General features: G+C 43.0%; 1 protein-coding gene across 6 annotated transcripts in view; it reads left to right on the top strand.

The window, feature by feature from the left end:
• The window catches only part of Msp300 (Muscle-specific protein 300 kDa), a 137,750-nt gene that overhangs the window by 6,411 nt on the left and 108,662 nt on the right, over nt 1-22,677 (top strand). For 4 of the 6 annotated variants that reach the window (XM_046618537.1, XM_046618538.1, XM_046618533.1 and 1 more), the window contains exon 1: nt 19,904-20,603. In XM_046618537.1, the coding sequence (XP_046474493.1) occupies nt 19,919-20,603 (685 nt within the window). In that variant the 5' untranslated portion in view covers nt 19,904-19,918. Of the gene's footprint in view, nt 1-1,357; nt 1,822-2,970; nt 3,200-19,561; nt 20,604-22,677 lie in introns of those variants that run through there. The other 2 variants (XM_046618534.2, XM_046618539.2) reach the window with 2 other exon arrangements.

The following is a 22,677-nucleotide window of genomic DNA, read 5'->3' as shown; positions in this document are numbered from 1 at the left end:
TACGTCATATCATTAGTTCTTTGTTAAGAAACTTTGAATACAACCTTTTTCGAAAGGAACTTGATATACGATCAATCTTTTTCTGACTTACAAATTTTCAATATCACTCGATCTTTCCCGCTTACAATCAGTTGCAGTAATATGTCTCATCGTTAGTATTACGTTAAATTACGTCATACCTGATCTGCGCTTTGTTAAAGAAACCAGGACGGTGACAATAGTTTATTTCTTTGCTTGGCTTCTGTCTGTCAACGTCTGACATCAATTTTACAACGCGAAAAAAATAATTTTGGCTATACGATATCCGATTACGAAATCCAGATAATTTTACATATCTGTGTGGAAATTTCTTTGAGCGGATTTCAATGGTTCACAAATTTTACAAATTTTCAGAAATAAACTGTTGCATAATTCACATCTGATAATGTAAAATAAATCGCAACTATTTTAGCCAATATTTTTTTTATCGTAACCAACAGCGGGTTAGTTAGAAAAGAGCAGTTCCATCTAATTTACTTTACTAAAGTGTTAATCAAGAAAGCGCATGATTCTGAAAATAATTTTATCATCATAATACCTATTGTCGTATTGGTAGGTATGGAGGATTCTTGCGGAAATGTAAACAGGATACTTAAGCATGTAACAACTGTACAGTCCAGTCAAAAAGCTGTAAAGACAGAAATATCATATAACGAAGGCTTGAAAACGGAACCAAAGTTCATCGATTTGAATTTAGTTGAAGCAATATTTGTTTAACACTGAACAAAATTTAAAACCGTAAATTTCAGCTACAACGGGATAATTATTGTTGAGTGAAGATATCCCGTTATTAAATAGTTTCCACAATGAAAAAAATCGCATTGTTTTAACGTTTAAAATGAACTAGAGCTCGTTTAAACCGTAAATGAACTGTCTACAAATAACAAAGACACATTTTCGATTCGTTTTCTCAGTTGATCGAAAAAATATGATTAGTAAAATTAGTATAAGTGATGCAGGGTAAACAAATGCTCCAACAAATAAAAAAGCTCGACAGTTATCCAAAAACTGATTTTTTCGATTTGTAGAGAATTCGTTGACGAAGAAAATGAGCACTAGTTCATTAACGTGTGATTTTTTCATCGTAGAATTAATTTGATGACAGGATCTTTCCAGAGTCGTCAGTAATTATTCAATTGTAGCTGAAAATTATCGTTCTCAATTTCTTTTCTCCTGCTTGAGAAATTCAGTTTCAAATAATTGTAAATTCAACTCGATGAACTTCAGTTGCACTTTCAAACCTGAAAATCTCCCATTTCCGTATCGGCCATACCAATGTAGACGACAATAACGTGATTGTTTATAAATCTATTTACAGCGATGCTGATCAGCGAAGAGAGGGCCAGTTTCAGCAGTATAAAAAAGTAGTGCGACATGTCGCAGCACCCGACGCGTCCGCCGGGCACGCCTGGGCCTCCCGGTGTTCCTCCGGGAAGCTGGGCGAACCGGCCAGGCGCTCCAAGTCCGTTCCGACCGGCGTCTCCCTACAGTCCCTCACCCCCGCCCCACCACCATCCCCACAACCACCCCCACTCCTTACCCCACCCCCATAACCGCTCTCGCGGGCCAACCACCCCCATGCACCCGCACCCCATGTCGCCGCTCAGCTATCCCCCCATGATGCACCCGATGAGTCCGGTGCCTATGGGCATGCCCATTTCCCCGGGAATGTCACCCATTTTCGGCTGTCCACCACCGCCGGGATACATCCAATGCCCGAGACCTCGATGGCCGTCGCCTTTGCCGCCGGGGTCGGTTCCTCGACCTTATTTACCACCGCAGGTGAGAAAAACATTCGTCTTCATCGAATGTACATCCTGTCGTCAGCATGTTGAGTATTCAGCGAATCGACGGACGGTTTGTTTGCGAGCAATGATATTTTCTTCAAAAATACGGAAACAAGAAATAGTGAGATTATAAACAAAAGCTCGGATATCGATGTTTAGATCGCTTACAAATTATGGAAAATCTAGTAGATTCTTACGATTTTTTACGCTGCGATTGCTCATTTTATTCACAAGAATAATTTCTACGATCCTCATGAAACACTTTTGGTTTCAACATGCTTATCTCGTTTAGATTTTAATTACACAACGTCGTTGTGCACATTATCAATAAATGGCAATATCGAATCGGCGAATAGGAAAAAGTTTTATTCGGTGAATTTGTAACAAATATAGACTTCTGAATGAAATCAGCCATCGATATCCAAGCTTCTGTATATAATTTCAATATGTTTGGTTATGTCAATTTTTAAGACATTATCGCGGTTTGCAAGTAGGTTAATTTTATTAATCCTCAATTCACGACTATATCGTTGTAAAATTAATAAAAAGTATCGATTCTTGGCCCTCCAACCTCCTTGGATGCAGTTTTCACCGAAAACTCGTGTCGTTTACCGCGATTTTTAAATAATTATTCTGCAGTCATTAATTTTTTTATATATGTACACCAGATTTCGTGCTCTGAGGATTATGAAGATATCGTTTATTGCAGTGAAATTTTAGTGGTTTATTGCTACACATCGAAATTTAAATGTGGCAACCCTGCAATTGAAATCATAGTTTGGGGTTCAATAAGCAGATAGAGTTTTTCAAAAAATTAGTGGTCGGTTCAAAATATTTCCCTAATACTGTTGAGTTGAGTTAAGTTGGTTGAAAACTTGAAACTAATCATTTCCGTTGAAGGTGTTCAATTAATTGAACCCACACGTCTTGCTCTCTGCGTACGAACAGTTATTTTTACGTCATTTATTGCACAATTTAAATATGTCCCAAGCGGGAATACCCATTTTTCATCCGAAAAATTCTTTTTCGAGATCTAAATCACTCTGCGAGAATTCAGGGGTCATCGATTTTTGACAAGGATAAATCGATGTCGCAAAAATTCGACTTGACAGTCAAGCGAGATAATTATTTACGGCCTACGCAGAGTCCGGTAGGAAGCGGAAGCGGTTCGCCGATTCCCTGTGGTCCACCGGAATACCTGATCGCACCGTACAGACCCGGTGATTACGAGTACGTCGGTGTGCCGTTGGAGCCGAGTCAGGGCGACGAAGAAGCGACGGGTCCGAGTACGGCGGAAATCATCGCGAGTCAGAGCCAGGATTACGTTGACGAGAAGCTAGCCGAGTACCAAGCGACCATCCAACAACTTCAGGGTGAGTTTCACGCTCGATCTGCTCGATCCCCTTGGGATTTTATTTATAAAGAGGATAGAAAATCTGCCTGATAATCTAGCCGCGTTGAGCAGCTAACTTCAAACAAGATTCACCGGACGATTAACGATCGTGTAAAACGCGTAAAACATTCCAAAACTATTCATTCTCAGACATTCACTCTTCCCATTACTTTCTCAAAACTTTAGAGATCGTTCTTAGGTACTGCGTTCCATGATTTTTTTTTCTGCCTATATTTATATTCTCACCTTGTAAAAATAGACCGCAACAAGGTATTAATCAACTGGTTGAACCGTACGCCTGAATTCAGATTACACGGTACGCGGTGCGGCGTTCAAGGTGACAAACGGTAGGCGCTTTCGGCTGATAATTACTGACCGTAACTACTGACTCCGGCTGCTCGCTTACAAGCCGTTAACTCTGTTATAACTAACATTAGAAAAGTGTCAACATGCTGTTGCCGCAGGCGTGTAGACTCCGATAACGTGAACAGTAATTAGCCCTTTCGATTCTGAAAATTCAAGACAATGTTCAAATAAACGGAAAATCATTATTTATACCGCATTCTCGTCACCTTGCTGTAGACACAGTTCGTTTCTCAATCGATAAAAATATGAAACGATATTTCTTTCAGTTTCACAGTTAAAGAATATACATCTGAGGCTGTTGAACGAAAAGCCTAGCTGAGGCTTAATGACTTTTCGGTATAAGGAGTAAAGTATTTTCGTTGATCGAATATGCGATTGTTATATTTCTTTGATTTCCCCCGCTGATTTGAAATGTTATGTATCCACTTATTTAGTTTGGAAAAATCTATATTTTATCTCAGCTAAAACAAATATTATTCATTCGACAGAATTTGAAAATTAGTCGAGATAGCGTTTTTCTCTTTGCACGTCTTCTCACCTCGATATTATATCCAGACGTGTATACACAGCCAGTCCTCGGCTATCCGACTAGATGCTATTACGGGCTGACGATGAAGCTTGAGCCGTTGCACGTGTCAGATGCGCAGTTAAATGTTTCACGAAATGTTCAACGCCGATAGGTGGTCGACCCAACTATCCCGGACAAATGACGGAGACGTCATTGGGTCACGATCAATTAGTATATGGTGACAGCTGTTATTACGCTATGAATTATTTCAACGACCCAATTCACGCGCGGCGGTAACATGCATAAGCTATGTTTTTGTTTTCCTTCGTGTATAATAAGTTTAATTAATGGACGTTAACGCCTCTCTCAGACGTGATGCCGAAATATCGTAAATTCTGTGTCAGCTTTTCAACAGCTATATTTTTCCTCCCATTTCATCGCTTCGCATCTCGAAAACTTCGATCCGAGTCTCATCTCACTTCAAGATTAGTTTTTTTTTTTTCGAAATCATCTGTTGATAAGAAAATCGGAGGAAGAAAAAAAAAAAAAAAAATCGTCGCAGCGCGGACAACGATCGTATAAATCGTAATCATAGTAGAGCGCTGGATCGTTTAAATAGTTTTTTTAGTATTTCTTTTACCTTGCTTACCTTTGTCATCGACCAAATTGATTATGGCAGAGTCACGTAATCGTTAGGTAATGTGCGTGTCTGGCAGCGTGTAGGTATCCTATTCTGTAAAGTTCACCCACACCAATCGAATGAACACGTGTCATGGATTTAAAGTGAAGGTAATTCTATTTTACCTACATCTCGTAGGATTTATTTTTGTACCCAAGGCCGGGAATGAAGTCAGTCATTTCTATGCAAAACTCTGAAAGGTTCTTGACACGAGCTTTATTTGCAACTACCATACGTATTCACATGCTGTAATAGATATCCATATCAATGCCAAAAGAGATGCTATACGACCTGACAGTTTGTGTTTAACGTTCCACTGTACGTAGCGTAGCTTTTTTTCGTTTCCGATACCGATTGATTGAAGTGTACAGGATCTTGTTGGGGATGACTATGTATTTTATAATGTAGACCCAAATGCGAAATCAGTCTTATCTTAGAGTATCGTTATCATCGAAGTAGCAATTAAAAATTTACAACACTAATGACGCAATCGGTCGAATTGAAAGATGGAAAAGGAAAAGAAAAAAGAAAAATTGACGCTTATTAAAATCTTTGGATTATTACTACGAAGTTCAAGGTTTCTAAAAGGCAGATCCAAGACCCCGGCAATGAATGAAGTGTTTGCCAAGTGTTTCATGAAAGCGATTAGGTGCTATACTCATGAGAATAATTGAAAAAGCTGCAGCGCCAGAAGCGATGATTGTTAAACACAGATTCGACTGCACGCCTGCTTGATTCTTATTCTCTGTCTCGTTATACATATACATATATACGTAAACAAAGAGCGCCTGTTTTCATATAACACGTGGGTGGTGCACGGATGTTAAGCAATTTATTCTGACCGTATAGCGCGGCGCTTTTTATTTCCCTTGTATTGCGCAAGGTGGCTATATCAACACCTGGCCGCTGTCAGTCAAATTTCATTCACCGTTACCCACTGGCACTGGATAGGTTTGTGAATGAGTTTACGAATCCGAGCCCTGTTCCTACGCGATAGTAGGACGTGAGGTATAACAAGCGGCTGATGGTCTCTTAAGAGTTAAAATCCGGTGGTGAACTCGCGGTGGGCTTTGTATATTATTCTGCAGCCTCCGGTTACGGCAGTGAATGAAAAAAATAATTGCCCACATTTTATCTCGGATGAATAACAAAACGGAAAAAGCTCCGAAAGCTTGGGTGAACTATCTAAGCGAAGAGGCGTCTTCGTTGCGATAACCGTGCAAAAACTGACCGATTTGTGGTTAGTGAGAGTTGTTTGCTTATTGATTTTCTGGTACATGATCAGCGTCGGATAAGCTGAAATAAGATTACGTTGTATTTCGGCGTCTCTGAAAGTAACGCAGTGTTCAAGCCGACTGCAGTGAGTAAGCAAGTGGGCAAGTTTGGCACGTTGAATCTAAATGAAAAAGGCTGTGCCAAAATGTCTACAGTACATATAAGAGGTGATCCTCTTGTCACGAGTCGACTTGGGTGTTAATTCATCTCGCAAATATTTACGCGTAGTCTTTAGGCGTCACTTTGCGATTCGTTAATTTTACAAATTGCATCATCGACACCTATATGCGGCGGATCTTTAATCTTGCGTAAATCTTTCATCCCACGATTTGGCTTTCGGGTCAGTATACCAAAATAATCAAAGGTTGTTGCATTCTTCCATCAAAGCTGTTGCCCATTTGATTGGGTTTATTTCCCATGTGTCTCGAAAAAAAAAAATAAAGAAGAATAAAAACGAGCAATACTTTTAATCAGACTTTGATTGGATTTTCGACACGCAAGTGCCTGTTTCATCACGGTACAGAGAAATTTACCGGACCTTGTGAATTAGCGTACAGGATGTAAGTATTTTCCATAGCAATAATCTTCAATTAGATCATGCATAAAGCTCACTTACTGCAAGCATCATACGAGCGGGCTTCAACCTCTCGGTTCGGCTTTATTCTTACACCGACGTAGGGTTTCATGGCGGAGTGTGTCGGGTGTTGGGTGAAAAGTACAGTCCAAGCATACTTATCCCAGGAAATCTAGAACCAAGAAAGGCGTCCGAAGGAGTCGGTTTGACGTGACTGTATGCTTCCGGCGTCAGTCCGCGTCGCTAAGCCGGCAAAGCTTAGCTGGCTGACTGGAAAATTTTTGCCACGTGAAACGTTGACGAAGGTTGAAGGTCAAGGTGATTTTTCTATAAACACATGAACCGCTAGTTGTTATTACCTTTCTCCTGCATCTTTTACGTCGCTGGCACGGGTCGAAGTTACCGCGAAACAGTTCGGTTCGGGTCAACTTTGACAAATGGAAAACGTCGAGGCTCGAACATGTTGCAATTAATTTTTTTCCTTTTGAAAAGCTGAATAGTTTTGGAATATAGAAAAACTTTGGCCACGTGACTCGAGTCTCAGCCTCTACGAAACTCTTCGGGTTCATGCGGCATTAGAAACTGATTATTATTGTAATCGGGTAAAAATGACTTCAATCGTCTGCAGGATCTTTGACTTTTCGGAAAAGAAACCACTCTCATATTTATCGAATGACAACTGTGACAACGAGGCGCGGAATTGGGAGCGTTTTATATTTCTGCCACAAGAAAAGCGGAAATAGAACACTATTCCTGACCAATTTCAAGTCGATTCCAAGCTCCAGGTTTTTTCTTTGATATTTCTCTCGAGTGTTGAAAAATATGCACAGCTTCTAGGAAATTGGCTCTAAGATTTCAGTTTTTTCCCCGTCGTCCAGTGCATGAATATTTTATGCCCGACCGTATATTTAGTCGTAAATGGAAGCAGTTAATTTTTTCTCTCTCGCAAATTCCTTGCTTCTGAAAGGATCATTTCCTCTTCGTATAAATGACAATTAGTCATATTCTTAAGTGATTCGCGGTCCATCCACACGCCGCTGTACTTCCGTCAGGTGTTCTGCCCGTCGCCAATCGTAGTAAGCGACTATTCTAAAACCGTGCTTTGAATCAGAACCGCGTTCATTCGAGTTCTCTGATCGAGTAGGGCTCGAGAAAACCATCGGAATAGCTTTACGACATGATTACGAATAAAATTAGAATGCGAAGCGTCCCCGGTCCGAAATCCAAATTGGGTTACATTACTCCAATGTTATCGTCGAGCGATATTTTTTTCTCCAATTCCTGAGGTACATGGAATTGTTGACTGGTGCATAGCAGGCATTCCGATGCCATGGCGTGTCCATCAATTACCCTCTCCATGAATCGCGGGGTTATTGATAAAACTTTGCCCGAGATATTTTCTCGAAAATATAACCCCAGACCGCCGGTTACGAGTCTGAATCTAGTGGAACCGTAACTTGGAAGTCAACACGCGCATCATTCATGCCTGGGAATTTGCGTCCATCAAATGATACTCACGGTCCTTCGAACTAAGGGTGCAATTCTCAAGCCCGCGGCTCCGTTTCTTATCACCTCGATTTTCACCGCGTTTCATATTGCGTAAGGCGACGCGTGCCGCAAGCTTTGTAACGCGCGAAGCCGCGGTATTCTCTTCTTTTCGGAGAAACATAATAAATATTCGTTAACGCCGCTCCACCGTGAGTACAGTAGGACACCGTTCTATAAATAGAAGTGACGAACACCTGCCCGCGAACCATTCACATTCACTGGTGGGGATCGTGCTGAAGGCTTAACATGTAACGATGTTACGTCGGCTGAAATCGTAACGCTACGCCAGAGTTAATGCCGGTCAGAAGACTTGTGCCGATGAATTGCACTTTTGGTGTTCAATTCAGGGAAGTCCAGGAAGTGGAATGCACCTCTGTCAGCTCGGCTGACTTCTAACTCTACTCGCCACTTTCTATTTTTCGATTTTTTGCATCATTCCAATTTTTCGGTGACCGTTTGATCGACTCCGACAATGTTTAGCAGGTTCAATCTCAAGTTGATTCAAAGTGTGCGGAACTGAATACGAGATTTCAATCAGCCTCCTTCAGTCTCTTTCATACCGGAAGTGATCGGTGGTGCCAGTTTGCTTCAGAGGTTTCTTAGAGCGCAGCTGTTTCGCTGTTATAATTTCATGTAGAAGAGACAACTGGGATCAAAAAAGCTCTTTCCTTGTGTTCAAGCTCTTTCTTTAACTTCTCAAATTTGAATGATTGTATCTGCAAACGGAAATTCTCAGATTAACGAGGAGTAGAAATCGTAAGATGGATGAAGGAAAGCCTGCCTTGCATGAAAAGTTGCAGAAGAAAGTCGAGACTCGGTTCAGAATACAAGTTTCGTTGCCTCGAAAGCGGATCGTGAAATGAAATTACGGTACGGAAAAAATTTCCTAGTATAACAGACGCAAATTCTGCTTCATCATATTTGTTGAACTGTAAAGAAATTTTTTGGCAAAGGTCAATAAACGAGTGCAAAAACAGATCTTTCGAAGGTCCCGAGTGAAAGGTCCGTGTACTTGTGTGATTTCACGTAGTTGTGGAAATCTCGGCTGTCTCGGAAGAAATTTTCCGCCACCGAACCGCGAAGTTTTCATTTAACGGCGAATATCGTCGGGCTAATTTACGACGACGAGCTTCGACTCCGAACCGATACGAACCGCATCGACAGAACTCGGGGCTATTTTACCGTGGGCGCGAAAGGCAGAACGGTCCGATTTATGGCTTCGCAGTTGTGCCGCTCCCGCTTGGCCAATGGGGCCTCTTGTCTCTTACGTATTTTTATTCGACGACAGACACATCTGGGACATATAAACCGGCTCGAAGTATTTTTCAACGCACTTGAAACACCGCCCGGCTATGCAGACTTCGATCCGCGCGACTTTGTCGCAGGCATGTGGAGGAAACCGATTTCTGCCGATCGGCGAGTGATTTGCGGCTTTGGAAGCGGGTGAACGCTTACGAAATGAAACTGATCCAACGATCGTTAATAATCACGAGGTTTCCACAGTTTGGCAGAGATTTGCCTGTCGGAGAGACGGGCGTAATTCGAGTAGCTCGTCTTTTACCGCTTCCCCATGCCACATGGTGCAGGTCGATAGTTTATAACTACGAAGGTGGGCACAAGAAACGCCGCGATCGTGGTCTCGCGGTGTAAAACTCTTCGTGGTCTCTTTGTCGGTGACAAAAATAAAACTGATCTTTCTATTTTCACTCGTGACGGCAAAATCTTTATACCTATATACCCAAGTCTCAGCGGTAGCGGTAGCAAGCAGCAGAGCACGCGCGCTGCAAACTGTGTTTAAAGCTGCAAGGTTCAGGGCGACTTGAAACCCTACACTGTGTGTACGCAAAGATAAGTTGACACGTGTAAACGGGGTCTACAAGTTTGCTTATCGCTGATTGAATCGAGCTTTCTTAAGCTGCGCATGACCGCAGAGAAAGTCGTAATTATTACGAGGAGAACATGAGCTCCAGGGTGTGGACTCTTGATACTTCCCTCCACACGTTATTCGTAAGGTTTGGACCACCAAAGCGATGCCGCAACGGTGGGACAAAAGTTTAGAACATAGAAATTTTTTTCGTTGTATTCTTGATTTCAAGTGGCGCTTTCTCATCCTCTTTTTTAAGACAAAATTATTAACGGATCGATTAACACGGATAAAAAAAATTGCGAATGACAATATAAAAGCGATTCATGAATCGTTATAAGCGGCTTGGGTAAAACTGTTATTAATCGGCACATGTCGGCATAAATACAGATTTACCAACTACTTCAGTGATAATATAAAATATTCTGTAATATCTTTAGTGGAAATCTCATTATTATGTTGACTGCAGTTTGGTCCAAGCCGACGAATAATTCGTCCGTGAAATGGTAGAGTGTCCGCACCCTGATGAGCTAGGTACGGACAAAAAGACCGATAATCGCGTTCATTTCGCTCATAAGATTCGTGCGGCTTCTGTAAATATTTACAATGATGTACATGCGCGACACCCGGAGTGCCTAGACGAAGCAGGTATACAGTCGGGTTTAATAACGCCTCAAACTCATCGGGGAAGCTCGTTAAAAATCCTGGTAAACATCACGAGGTGTGAACCTGCCAAAACAAATACTGCAGCTATATTCGCCCGATTTTTTCAAGGTTTTTCTTCTCATTTTCAATTCTCAAATTCCAACCGTTTTCGAATGCAGCTCAGTTTTATCCGAGCGTATAGATGTGCAGTTGTTGCGAATGAGCTTTCTGCACCGACTTACGGTCTCGTCCAATCGCCGGGGAGAAATCGGGGTCGCTATAGTCACGTCTCTGAATCACGCAGCGTTTGATGCTTCTCGGTAAGAAGTCCAGGATATATTTATGCCCTGGTCATGTTCTGGCTACTATCGAGTCGCGATGTGGCGATACGTACTCACATGGATCCCAGTAGCCGGTTCGAGACCCAAGACTAACGGTTCCGTCCTCAATGGATGCCAAGATCTGAGGCCAATTTCAAGACCGAGAACCGATGATCGTGCCTCGAATCGCGCGAAATTTAATTTTCAATAAGGTCCTACTCAAGTTTCTCGACCCTTGCACCTTCGGCTGGAAACTTTGTTACCTTGACATCGTTACACTTGTGTAAAATAGACGCTTGAGCGAGACTAAATGTGGTTCACGCTACAAAGTGGTCCCCGCTGATTTTCCGGAATTGCTCCGTACATTTAGGGCTAGATATTCCGGGAATCGACCAGTCGTAAAGGCTACCAAACAGCCTCCGAACGTCCGTTGTTATGGCATATTAAAGAGGGGGATTTTCGAAGCAGTCTTTATCTTGAGCGCGTTTTTCAAGCTTTAACATGACAGTTTGATGCTGAAGTCTCTAAACACAATCTGGTGAAAGTCGGAATAGCGGTGTCGCTTGTTGTAGCGAACCTTATAAATGCACTCGGATTAAAGGGTTCCTTAAGAGTCAAGAGTCGAACAGCTCGCATTGCAACGAGTGCTGTGAAGCGTTGCGCAATGAATCGAAGCCTCAATTGGAAATGTCAATACATTGATTACCTGGACAAGAATCCAGCAGCCAGTTATTTAGAAAGCAGTATAATTTAACAAGGTAGGGTTAAATCAATCGTCTCGATAGAAGCTATTAATTGTTTCCCTATGGCACAATGTTTCACTGCGAACTAAGCCGTGTCTTTGGACGATACGAGGGTGATTGCAAATGCGAATCATTTGTTGCGCTCGAAATTCATGCATCTGTAGCAAATCGCGGCTGTGCAAAGTTGGCAGATGTAGAGTTGCACGTTTCAATTTACACGGAACGTTTATTTCCGGCGATTTCGTCGCCGCTAAACTCTCATACTGTTTGCGTATTTTTTTTTCTGCACCGACTGCACCGCCTCGTCATAACCGAGTCCACGTAGCGTGCAATCCTATTTTTCTTGCACCCACGTAATCGAGTTTTTACTTTCGCGACGTGTTTATTCTCGGCTCTGACGTGTGGCGCAAAATTTTTCTTCATCGATCGTGTAATGGTGAAAAAGTTTGATAGCAGTCGCTGCTTTTAGGATAGTGGGAATGATTATTGGCTTTCAGTTTACGGTGTGTCAAAGATTTTGTCGACGGAGGATTGCCCCCAGATTTTCTCCTAAAATCGTAGACCGAACGTAATAACCCTCGTTCAATGTGTCTCTCACTTGTGCACGTAATATACTCAGGTTATAAATATGCATCTTCCCTCTGCATCTAATATACGTATATCGGCATGCGGAAACTCGTAACTTGTTTATGACGTGAATTTAGATGCGGTGACACGAACTTCCATCTAGAACTCATTGTCGTTTTCCCAGTCACAGAATGTTTGTTCGATAGACGATAGCTGCAGGCATAAGCTGCCCCTTTTCGTTTCTCCGGTATCCAACGGCGGAGGTATCAACGCGTATTTACCCATTGAACCAGATTTCGAAAGATAAACACATCCGTATCAATAACCTGTATTAGCACACTTTTATTCCGAGTCGATGATATGGACTTCCGTAGCGGCGAACTACCATCAAATTAAGTATTACACAAAATATACAAGTGCTAACACCATGTACAATCACTCATGCCGAAGAACCGTTCTACAAAGAATAACCACCAAGAAAAAAAATTTCCGTTTATTTGTTCGCTCGCAGAGAGTCGGTATATTACACCCGTATTTTTACGTACACGTACCTATGTCGTACCGAATAATGGAGCAGCGTCGACACGTCGCTTTGCATATTAGCTCGTGTTACACGAAAATCGTTGAGGGTGAAGAGCGAACCGTTTCCATCCCAGGCAAAAATGCGAATAAATTACTCTGGACGAATTCTCGGTAATAGAGAGATACTTTCGAACCAGATTAATGATGCCTTAGGTTCAAGTAATGCTCAGGCTGATCGTCAGATCGCGTGAAAATGTGGACGCAACTATAGGATAGGAAACAAGGAAACTCTACTACGGAACCAACATGGCCGCCAATCTGCACGCCTGCGGTTTAATTTTAGCTACAAATCCATTTATGGAGTTTAATTTTGATCCAGAATTATTCGACGCTAAGTAAAATAATGGCAAGGATGGCTTAGTCGTGAATTTGTCTTCGATGGAAGCTCGAGAGGTGAGAATTCAACTTGCGCTTATGTCGCACCCGAGTCTGCACGCGTTGCTTGTGCTTCGCCGGATATTCACAAGATTGTACGGTTGAGAAACCCGTTTAGCATAGTCTGACCGAGGTAGTTTTGCCCACGCAATTGTGCCCATCCTGTTGTCTCATCGCTCTTCCAGACTTGCACGTTACTTATGCTCGACCTGAAAGGATGTTTATACTCCTGGTTCGTGAGCTTGGATTGAGCTGATCCATTTCCTGAAATCGATACAGGTTTTGTCGAATCAATCGATTCATTTCGCCTAGAGCGAGGAACCACGCCGTTATTCCTAACCGCTTTTTTTTTTTTTATTCCTTGAGGATTTTAACTGGAATGGACTTCGACTCGTCCTCCGATTTGCGCGAGGTTTCGTGATGTATTTAATTGGGTTCATATTTCGTTTCGGATAAAGGCAAATTCACTCTGATACTAAACATGGAGTTCCGATCTGTGTAAATTGTATCAGTATCGTTCGGAAGACTGAGCAATAAAAATAAATCACCTCGATTCGTCGACTGTCAGAAATACAATGTATACCACTGCAGGAGGAAGACTTCGATTCTACTCAAATATTTATACGGCGATTTGGGAAATAATGGATTCCCTTTTATCATAGTCCCCGCTATCGCTCCCTCGAGTTTCTTAAGGTGCAGCTCAGCTGTCTATACGATTTTTAATAAACAATTCATCGTACCGTGAAAGTTGTTTGGACCCCTTAATCGGTTTTATCTTTACATATATGTATACAGCTGTAAAAACTGGGTTACATAGTTTGTAAGTTTACATGCTTCGATGTAGCATCGTTAAGGTTCTTTTGTTCATTATCAGCTCCAATAATTTTCGCCGATGTCGTTTTTTCCAATTGGCATTGCTGTACACTTTTCCAGGCACCATGCATCGATTAGCTTTACAGTAACGCTCGGCAAATCAACCGATGATGTAGTTATTCGTCTTCTACCTATCGATCACCTGAGCGTTGCAGCTGGCTAACAAGAATTTTTCCACATTGTTTAGCTCAACGGAGCGAACGAATTAAGTGGTGCGATCAAGTAAAACTATAAGTCGTGAAATAAAGTAGAGGAGCTCCGGAAATTCTTATAGCTACGCAACATCAGCTGATCGGGCAAAAGTTACCAAAAACAAACACCCGCTAGAATTTTACGAACTCGGTTTATCGTTACAAGTTCGAATAACTGAAAATTATTGAGACGATTTGTACGTAGACTTGTTATTTTTTAGCAATCCCTAGGGAGAATGATTTTATATTTATACAGTCTTCCAAAAGTTCAAGGGTTACACATATTATACGTTACGTAACGCTTTATTGACCAGCACCACTTTCAGAGCCAAGATTTTACGTATAGGTATAACATCAGTCTGGCGTTACAAGAAATTGAAGAAAATTTCACCACGAATATAAAAATTTTTTGGAAATTTTGATAATTTGAGTAAGAAGAAAGTTTGGAACAAGGAAGGCGGGAAGAAAAATTAAAACTGTCTGTAGGATTATGCAGTTCACAGAAGTGGAAATTTTCGCGTAAATAACCAGATCGCATTACCGAGGCGAAACGAGCAACGCATAATATCAAGAGTGAATTTAATCCCGGGAATGCAAGGAATGCCGAAGCAGGCCGTTCAAGGTGTACAAATTCATAGCTGCGCACTTGAGTAATTACGTTTGGTGGCAAGTTTACAACTTAATAAGTCGGCAGGGAAATTCATGCAGTCGGGGTGGATGAAATTATGCAGCAGGGTAACGCATCGATGTTGCGACTGCGGGACAAGGATAAAAAAAAGCGATGCGAGACACGCGTGTCTCGTTCGCGTATCGATGATTTCCGATCGAATTATTAACGGATCGATGCGGTGAACGATCACGGGGCTATGCGGCTTTAATACTCGACGATCGGTCAGCTGTTACGTCGATTATAATACCCACTTACTCAGTGTACCGTCGGTCATCGCGTGATTACGGTGTAACTTTTAGCCGAGGCCGTTTTTTCTCATACCCTGCACAAAAAAATGCCCTTTCCGTTAAACGTCGAGCCGACGAAATTGAGAGTGTTCTCGGTAATTGTTCGGCCGGTGCTCATGAACTGAATACGCGACACGTGGTGTATAAACGGCGGATTTCTTGCCACCGATAAAAGTGCTGTGTAACACCCTGTAAAGTGGTTTACTTTCTTGTTTACAGATCTCGTAAAAATTCAATAAAACTTCCTCTACTTTCGTTTCATCTAGATATCGTTGTAGCGAGGAGTTGATTAAATTTTTCAAATTCCGGAAAGCTTGTTTTCAGAGAAGCTCGTTCTCCGTAAGAATGCTGAATTTTAAAAGTTCCACCGTTTCATTATCGGACCAACCTCCCGAAGTGTTTGAAATCTTTACGGTAACTTATTCATTAATTCGGTCATTACACTCGATGTGATTTGTCGGAGAATTCGATGGCCATTTCTTGGCGTTAAATGAAATACGTCGAAGGAAATATACCGTTTGCTCTTAGATCGAATGAAGTTTCCTTTCAAACCGCTACCTCTGACAGTCCGAAATTTGGGCCAAACGAGTGTAAGTTCTGTTTTGAAAATTCCATTCACCACTCGTTCCTACTGATTGCGGAAAATAACAAAAAAGCTGTTCAAACCCTGGCAAGCGGTGTTCGACCGGAGGGTCGATGTCAGCGGAAAGCAACGGTCGCCATATTGATCGGAAAGCTTAGGTTCCTCGTAACGAGTTGGACACGCGGGATTACGGGTGGTGAACCTGGTCATCAACTTGTTTGCTCGTTTTCTGCCTCGGACATAATTCATCGCCGTGGCAAAACCACGCAGTTCTCGGTTCGATTGCTGGATGAAATAAGAAAATGCCCAAAGTTCTATCTCCTTGACGCGCCTCACGGAATGACCTTCGCTCGCCGACACGGTCATTTGGCACCAACTGCGACCGCCGGGATGCAAACCGGCTTTTCGAAGAGACGTGTGTACGAGGAAGACGCGAATGTTGGTACCGAAGACACATCCGCCCAATTCGCGTGTGCAAGGCCATCTCACCGACGAATTGTATTCATTTTTACCCGTCGTATGCGGACCGTATTACGTTTGTGTATTCCTGCCCTGCACACAGAGTAGTCCGTTTTACTTTTTACGCTTGCTCGATTAATTACGGCACAGTTTGACCAGGAAATCAGGGTCTGATCAATATTTTCAAAGTTGAACTTACCGAGCATCAATTGGCACTGTGGAATATTCTTCTTGTATCATAGAAAATTACGGAAGTATCGAGTCATTGTGTCGTGGATGCTGGAATCTTGAAATTTAGGACGGAATGGGACGCAGAGTCAGAATTTAATTTTGGTAAAGATGAGAAACCGTTTAAAAAATATTCAGCAATGTCGTTTACGCTAATGACTGTTAGTCTCGTATTTGGTAGCTGACAGCGCTCATAGGAGATAAATGCAGTTCGAAAAATAACAAATTTTTCAACAATCTCTTCCGCCGTAATTAGTCGTTCCGAATGGTTGTATCCACTTGCTCAACGTAAATTAGAGAATCGATTCGAATGGGACACCCGGTGTATCAAATTACTTGTGTATAGGCAACCGCCACTTACCGATTACTGCGCTGAATGCTTTACGGCGCAGCAAGGACAGAGCGGCTGCTCGAGAAAGTGCCAACGAAAAGTATGGGTCAATATCATGCAGGCGTTTCTCGTGAACTATACTATGCGATTCGTGAACATTAACGAAGTTCCGAGAACTTTCGTCGATCTTGCGGTCATTTGGCTGATAGTATCCGATGCATCAGCGTGAGAGTGATAGAGAAAAAAATCCGTTCCACATGCCGTTGTACCGTATCTGGCGATGGTTTAATTTTGATCGTTGAGAGTTATAATACGAGACTCTGGCGCTGTTATCAATGTAATCGGCTAATTCTGCCGTAAATTTATAATACAGATTAGATTAGTGAGTTGACCGTTGTTTGCGCAGCAAAACACAAGATCAACACGGCAGTAATGATATTAAATTATTTAATTTTGTATGCTTATATATTACATATGTATATATAGTGTGCGAGATAATTTTATCTTCTTTTTTTTATGTAAAAAAAAAAAAAAAAACAAAGAAAAGTTCAATACCTAACAGCGGGGGAAGTCAAACTGGTTTCTCACAGCAACGCTACGTCCATGCTATCTCTACACGTACATATATTACACATATATAATGTATTCGAAGCAAAGAAAGTCAAGATTATTAATCACACGAGCCTGCTTAGTCTCGCGCTTCATCGAATGTCGCGTTGAACTCGAAAGTCAGTGTATAAAAATAATCCGATCTTCTTTTTTCATTCTTATAATCTGTGATAAACTATTTACGTAGCGCATAACCGACTGTCTAAATATTATATATTTTTTAGACACGTGGAACTAATATCTCCAAATATTATATTTTTTAAACACGCTGAACAAGTGTTTATCTCAGCGTTTTTTCACTCATTGTATAAGACATCGAGACTCGAAATACAATTAGGAAGACGAGTCGAATGGATTTATAATTACTTCAAACAAGCGTCAACTTGAGTCTTCGTCCTATCATCACTCCGTCTGTTTTCTTCTTGATTATAGTTTTAATATTACAGGTCAGACCTGCCGTATTGACGGTGAACAAAAAACTAAATTTTAACGAATCAAAGGTGACGAATTACTGTAGCTTACGCGATCGCTTCATCCGGCATCATATCGGTTTGTTTATTCAAATCGTTCACGTGGATTGTATATTTCATTCAGTTAGCAAGGATGACCGATATTGCTTTGTGCAGGTGTATTAATATTATATATAATATACATATGGATGATATACCAAAAATCGTATTTGCTCGATACAGTCTTGTTTATGTAATTATGCAATTGCAGCGGTCAATTCGTCCACGTGCGCGATTGGACCGAACATTGTGAAAACGATCGTTTGGATTCTTTAGGATACGAGTCCAAGTGCAGTGGCGGCTAATTAAAGGCGTGTAGGCTGCCACTGGAACTAATTAACCAAAGCTTTGGATCGCTGAATTTGGTCGAATTGCGTAAGCTCCTGTTAGTCGTATTTCGGAAGCGATAAAAGTTTCCCCGTTGCGGTGACCGGGGATTCAATTAACTCGGGTATCGGAGCAAAACGCGCCGGTGTTCATGACTCGAATTTTGATGTGTCCATACCTGCACTGAACGCGAAGTGAAAATTCCGATGTTGGCTTGTTTCTTTGAAACAAGAAATTTTGAAAAACCGCATACTTGACCGTATTCAAACATGTTATGAACCAGCTTTCATTATACCATTCGATTAACTTATCGGAATGTTTTTCTTAGAAAGATCTGCAAACGAGAGGAACGATAAGCAAAAAATAAAGTTGTTGAGATAACTTTCATTACGTTGGTTCTCTCACTTACGTAAACTGTAAGCAGCGATTTAGAGAGTAACATATCATCAAAATATTCATAAAACTGAATTCTGTGATGATTAAAGTTGCTTAAATTGTGATATTGTTCCAATTGCAAATTATTGGAAGTATTGCATAATTGGGGGAGGTATAATTTGCGAATGGTATCTCTTTTGTACACTACAAGTATAGTAATCTGTAAGTCAACATTTTATTTCTGCAAAATTGATTTCCCGACTATGAATTTCTTCAAGAACTTAATCGACGCGAGACGAAAAAAAAAGAGTATCAATTAAGTATTTGTTGTAACAATTTTCAAGCCGATAGTTACATTCTGAACCAACTTTCAGATACACAAATTGCCGTGAACTAATTCAAGGCCGAGTCTATAATTTATACACAAAAGAGACTTTAAAAATGAATTTGGCGGCAGAATCCGTGACTCTATAATCTCCTGAAAGTACCGCTCGTTAGAGGCGATAAACCTTCGGACCTTTGCCGCTGGTGGGATGTTGCATTTGCATTTCCTCGTTCACCATTTAGTGGCGAGTGCGCGTGTGGGCGGTGTTCCGAAAAGAAGCGGACACCGAGTGGTTTCCTTTGCGGAGTCCTGGACCGAGTCGCCGTAGGTACGATATTCCGCAAGAGGTTATGCCGGCCGGCCGGCGAAGGACCAGACAAGATAAAGGATTGATCGAAGGTTCACGGAGGTGGCGGAGGCGGTGGAAGCGGCTCCGTTGGGGGAACTGCGGCGGTGGCATGGGGGCGGGTAGAGGACGTTCGACTCGACGGCGGCGCCTCGTCGGTCGTCAGTATCGAACCGGCGCCAGCCGAGTCTAGATGCGTACATTCCATATACGGCATTCCATTTTATACCGCGTTTAGTGATACGCCTCGTAGTCGGGGGCGATTGTGCGTCGAGAATTGGAGGAGTAGAGGAACCCGGCTTTTCCCAGGAACCGTAGCAAGAGAGTCGACACCGAGTCGAAGGGTTCGCCAGAGGGTGAGGAGGGTAGAAAAGCGTTCGGAGCACGCGCGCCTTCGGCCGGACAAAGAGAAGCAGAGTCGAGGGGCGGTTAAGCGACCCGTAGAACCACCTTGGCTCGCGAAGTGCAGTGCGGCAGGTTTAACCTCGGAAGTGGTACCGGACCGGGATGGTCTCCGGGATCTCGCCCGTCTAGAATAAGATGTCACAGCCTCCGCCGGGGGGCGGCAGCCCCGGGGGCGCCGGAAGTCCCCGGACGCCACGCGGCACCCGGCTTCGCGATCGCGTGAGCTTCTTCGAGCAGGTGTGGGCCTCCGGAGGACGGACCTCCAGCACCGAGGACCTCGTCGACGAGGTAGACCACGCGGTACATCCGCGTTCCCCGATGACGATGAGGCCCTCCTCCAGGACGAGCAACTCCTCCTTCGAGGAGAGCTTCGAGCGACTCGTCGAAGAGGGCGAGCTCAACGGCGCCAAGGTGGTCAAGTTCGAGAAGATCACCGTTCGGAAAAGTGTCAGAGAGCTCGATAGCACGACCTCTACAACCACGACCCTCCGGGGCCCAGGCACCCTGGGGACCGCCAGTCGGACCCCGAGCGAGGAGCAGGCCCTTGAGGATTCGGCCTACCAGAGCCACGGGGTCCACGGCAGTAAGTCCAGCTCGGTCACCTCCTTCACGAGGTTTCCCTCCGAGGAGAGTCTGTCCAGGAGCAAAGGGGCCAGCCCCCACAGGACCGGGACCCCCGATTTTGAGGGATTCGGCGCTGAGCGACCTTCCGCCGAGTGGTACGCTGAGTACCGGAATCAGAGCTTCCAGAACATCGCTGTCAGGATGGAGTACCAGCGAAGTCGCAGCGAGTACGACGCTCACATTGCTGAGATAAGAGGTATCTACCTTGAGATGATGTACCTATAAGTTGCAGGTCGTTACCAGGTGCATAGCACACTTGTCGAGGCGTCGCGCCGACGACTATCATTTGGCTAGTGTAACAAATGGCCTGCTTGGTGTCAATGGATTAGAAAAAAGACGGTGACCATCATAATTTCCCCATGAGATATGGTGTAATGACTGTCAATAAGCCTAGAGTCAAAGTTGTGCCAACTCTATGTTCTCGAATGTCTGCAGAACGTCGACATCGAGGAAAATCGAAACAAAATCTAGATGAAAACAAGTTTCACTATTCTCTGATCGCGTTAATAAGTGAATTTACATCGAACTTGCACCCTAGATTGATCGCAAGCCGCAAACCAAGCGGATATTCGTGAACGTCTGGTCGATGTCAAAGTCAACCGTTGGCTTTGAAAACGCCCTTTTCATCAGCTGTCTTAATTTTCTACCGTCGATTGGTTGAATATTAGTCGCTTGCAGTGTGCTACTAGCAGCAAGAATTCTTGAGCTTTGTGTTTTACGATTGCGTTCTATTCAACCTGTTGAGAAGGTGTTCAAAGATGGGTTCGGTCGGTACTGTCATGGCGGTCGCGACGGTTAGACCGATGCAAAATCGCCGGCTAATTGGTCTTACATGGTTGCGGATCGTTCGCGCCTAATTTACAAAGCCACCTGGCTCCGTGAAATGCCAGAAGACACCGGACTTCGATGGCCTCTGATAAATAATCGTTGGACCGTTGCGCGTGTACTTTCACTTTTTAAAGATGATCGGGATGCCGCGCCTAGCTAGCCAAGGTCAACGGACACCTTCGAAGTCGGTTCGTAACGCGCCGTGGCAACCGATGAAAGCGATATCGTATCATCACGGTCAGTGGTCGGTACCCGTCAAGAGCCTCGAAATTGGCAGGATAATGGGGTAAATTTGAAGCATGGGAAACGCGCTACGCCCACTGATTACATCGAGTGCCGGCCGGCATTTCTAGCCTCGTGCGACGCCGCGAAACGCTTACAGTCGACGCTGTATGCCGGTTCAAGGTTGTAGCTTGTGTACAACTACACGTACAACAGACATCCACCGGCGTGACAAACCGCTGCATGAAGCTTACTTTTGCCGACTGATAAATTACACACTTGTCACCGACGCAAGAAATCTACACGATTCTCATGCCACTGAAAAGAGGATCGCGTTTATTAAACCGAGACGTGTCACAGATTTTCGTTAAAATTTGCTTTTCGAACGATTCGGAACATTTTCAAACGACTTTCCCGGGGCTTTGCCCATTGTTTTCTCACCTGTACGTCTTGCGATGAAATCAACCGCAAGTCAACAAGGAATATCGAGTTGTTTGTCTTATTTATCGATGTTGACCGACTTCCATTGCGTGGCGCAAGCTGCACAGTACCTACTGTGACGATGTGGCTGTGGATATGCTGTATACTTTACTGAAACACAATATTTCGTACTTGTATAACAGTATTTAAGGTAAATGTACCAGTTATTGACACGTTCAGACCCAATTACGGACCCATTTATTTACCAAACTTACGAATTGACGGTATAAGTTGCGAATTTCTCGATGACTAAAACCAATTGCTGGAGAATTAGAGACTACAAATGTATTTCTCGGTAATTGGAGAACTAAGGATCGAACAGATACAACCAAAAAAGGTCAAAAATTGGGACAGGGTCAGTAACTGGTACTGATAATTACTAGCGTAAAATTGGAGCAGCGAAGCGACTCTCACGCAGATTTTATCCCTGCGTATTATACAGTCCCGACATTTTTCATGACAACTAATCACGCGTGCCGAGTAGGTACACACGCGTCAAATGGCAAGGCTGAACCGCGTTAAACGGTTGATTATATGTATTACGGGCATCACGAGCCGGAGTGATGGAATGAGTTCATTACATACGACATGAAGAAAATGATCCGCAAAAGACTGGAGAGAATCTACGCTGCCCACAAGATACAAACACGAGGCTTGTTAACCGTGACGTAGTAGTTAGAATCGGTATTATCCTAGTTTCAGTTTGCCTCGCATGCACCACGAGTTTACCAAAATCACTG

Source organism: Neodiprion pinetum, chromosome 3 (genome assembly GCF_021155775.2).
Source record: "Neodiprion pinetum isolate iyNeoPine1 chromosome 3, iyNeoPine1.2, whole genome shotgun sequence".
NCBI classification, from domain to species: domain Eukaryota; kingdom Metazoa; phylum Arthropoda; class Insecta; order Hymenoptera; family Diprionidae; genus Neodiprion; species Neodiprion pinetum.
This window is presented reverse-complemented; position numbering and strand designations above follow the sequence as displayed.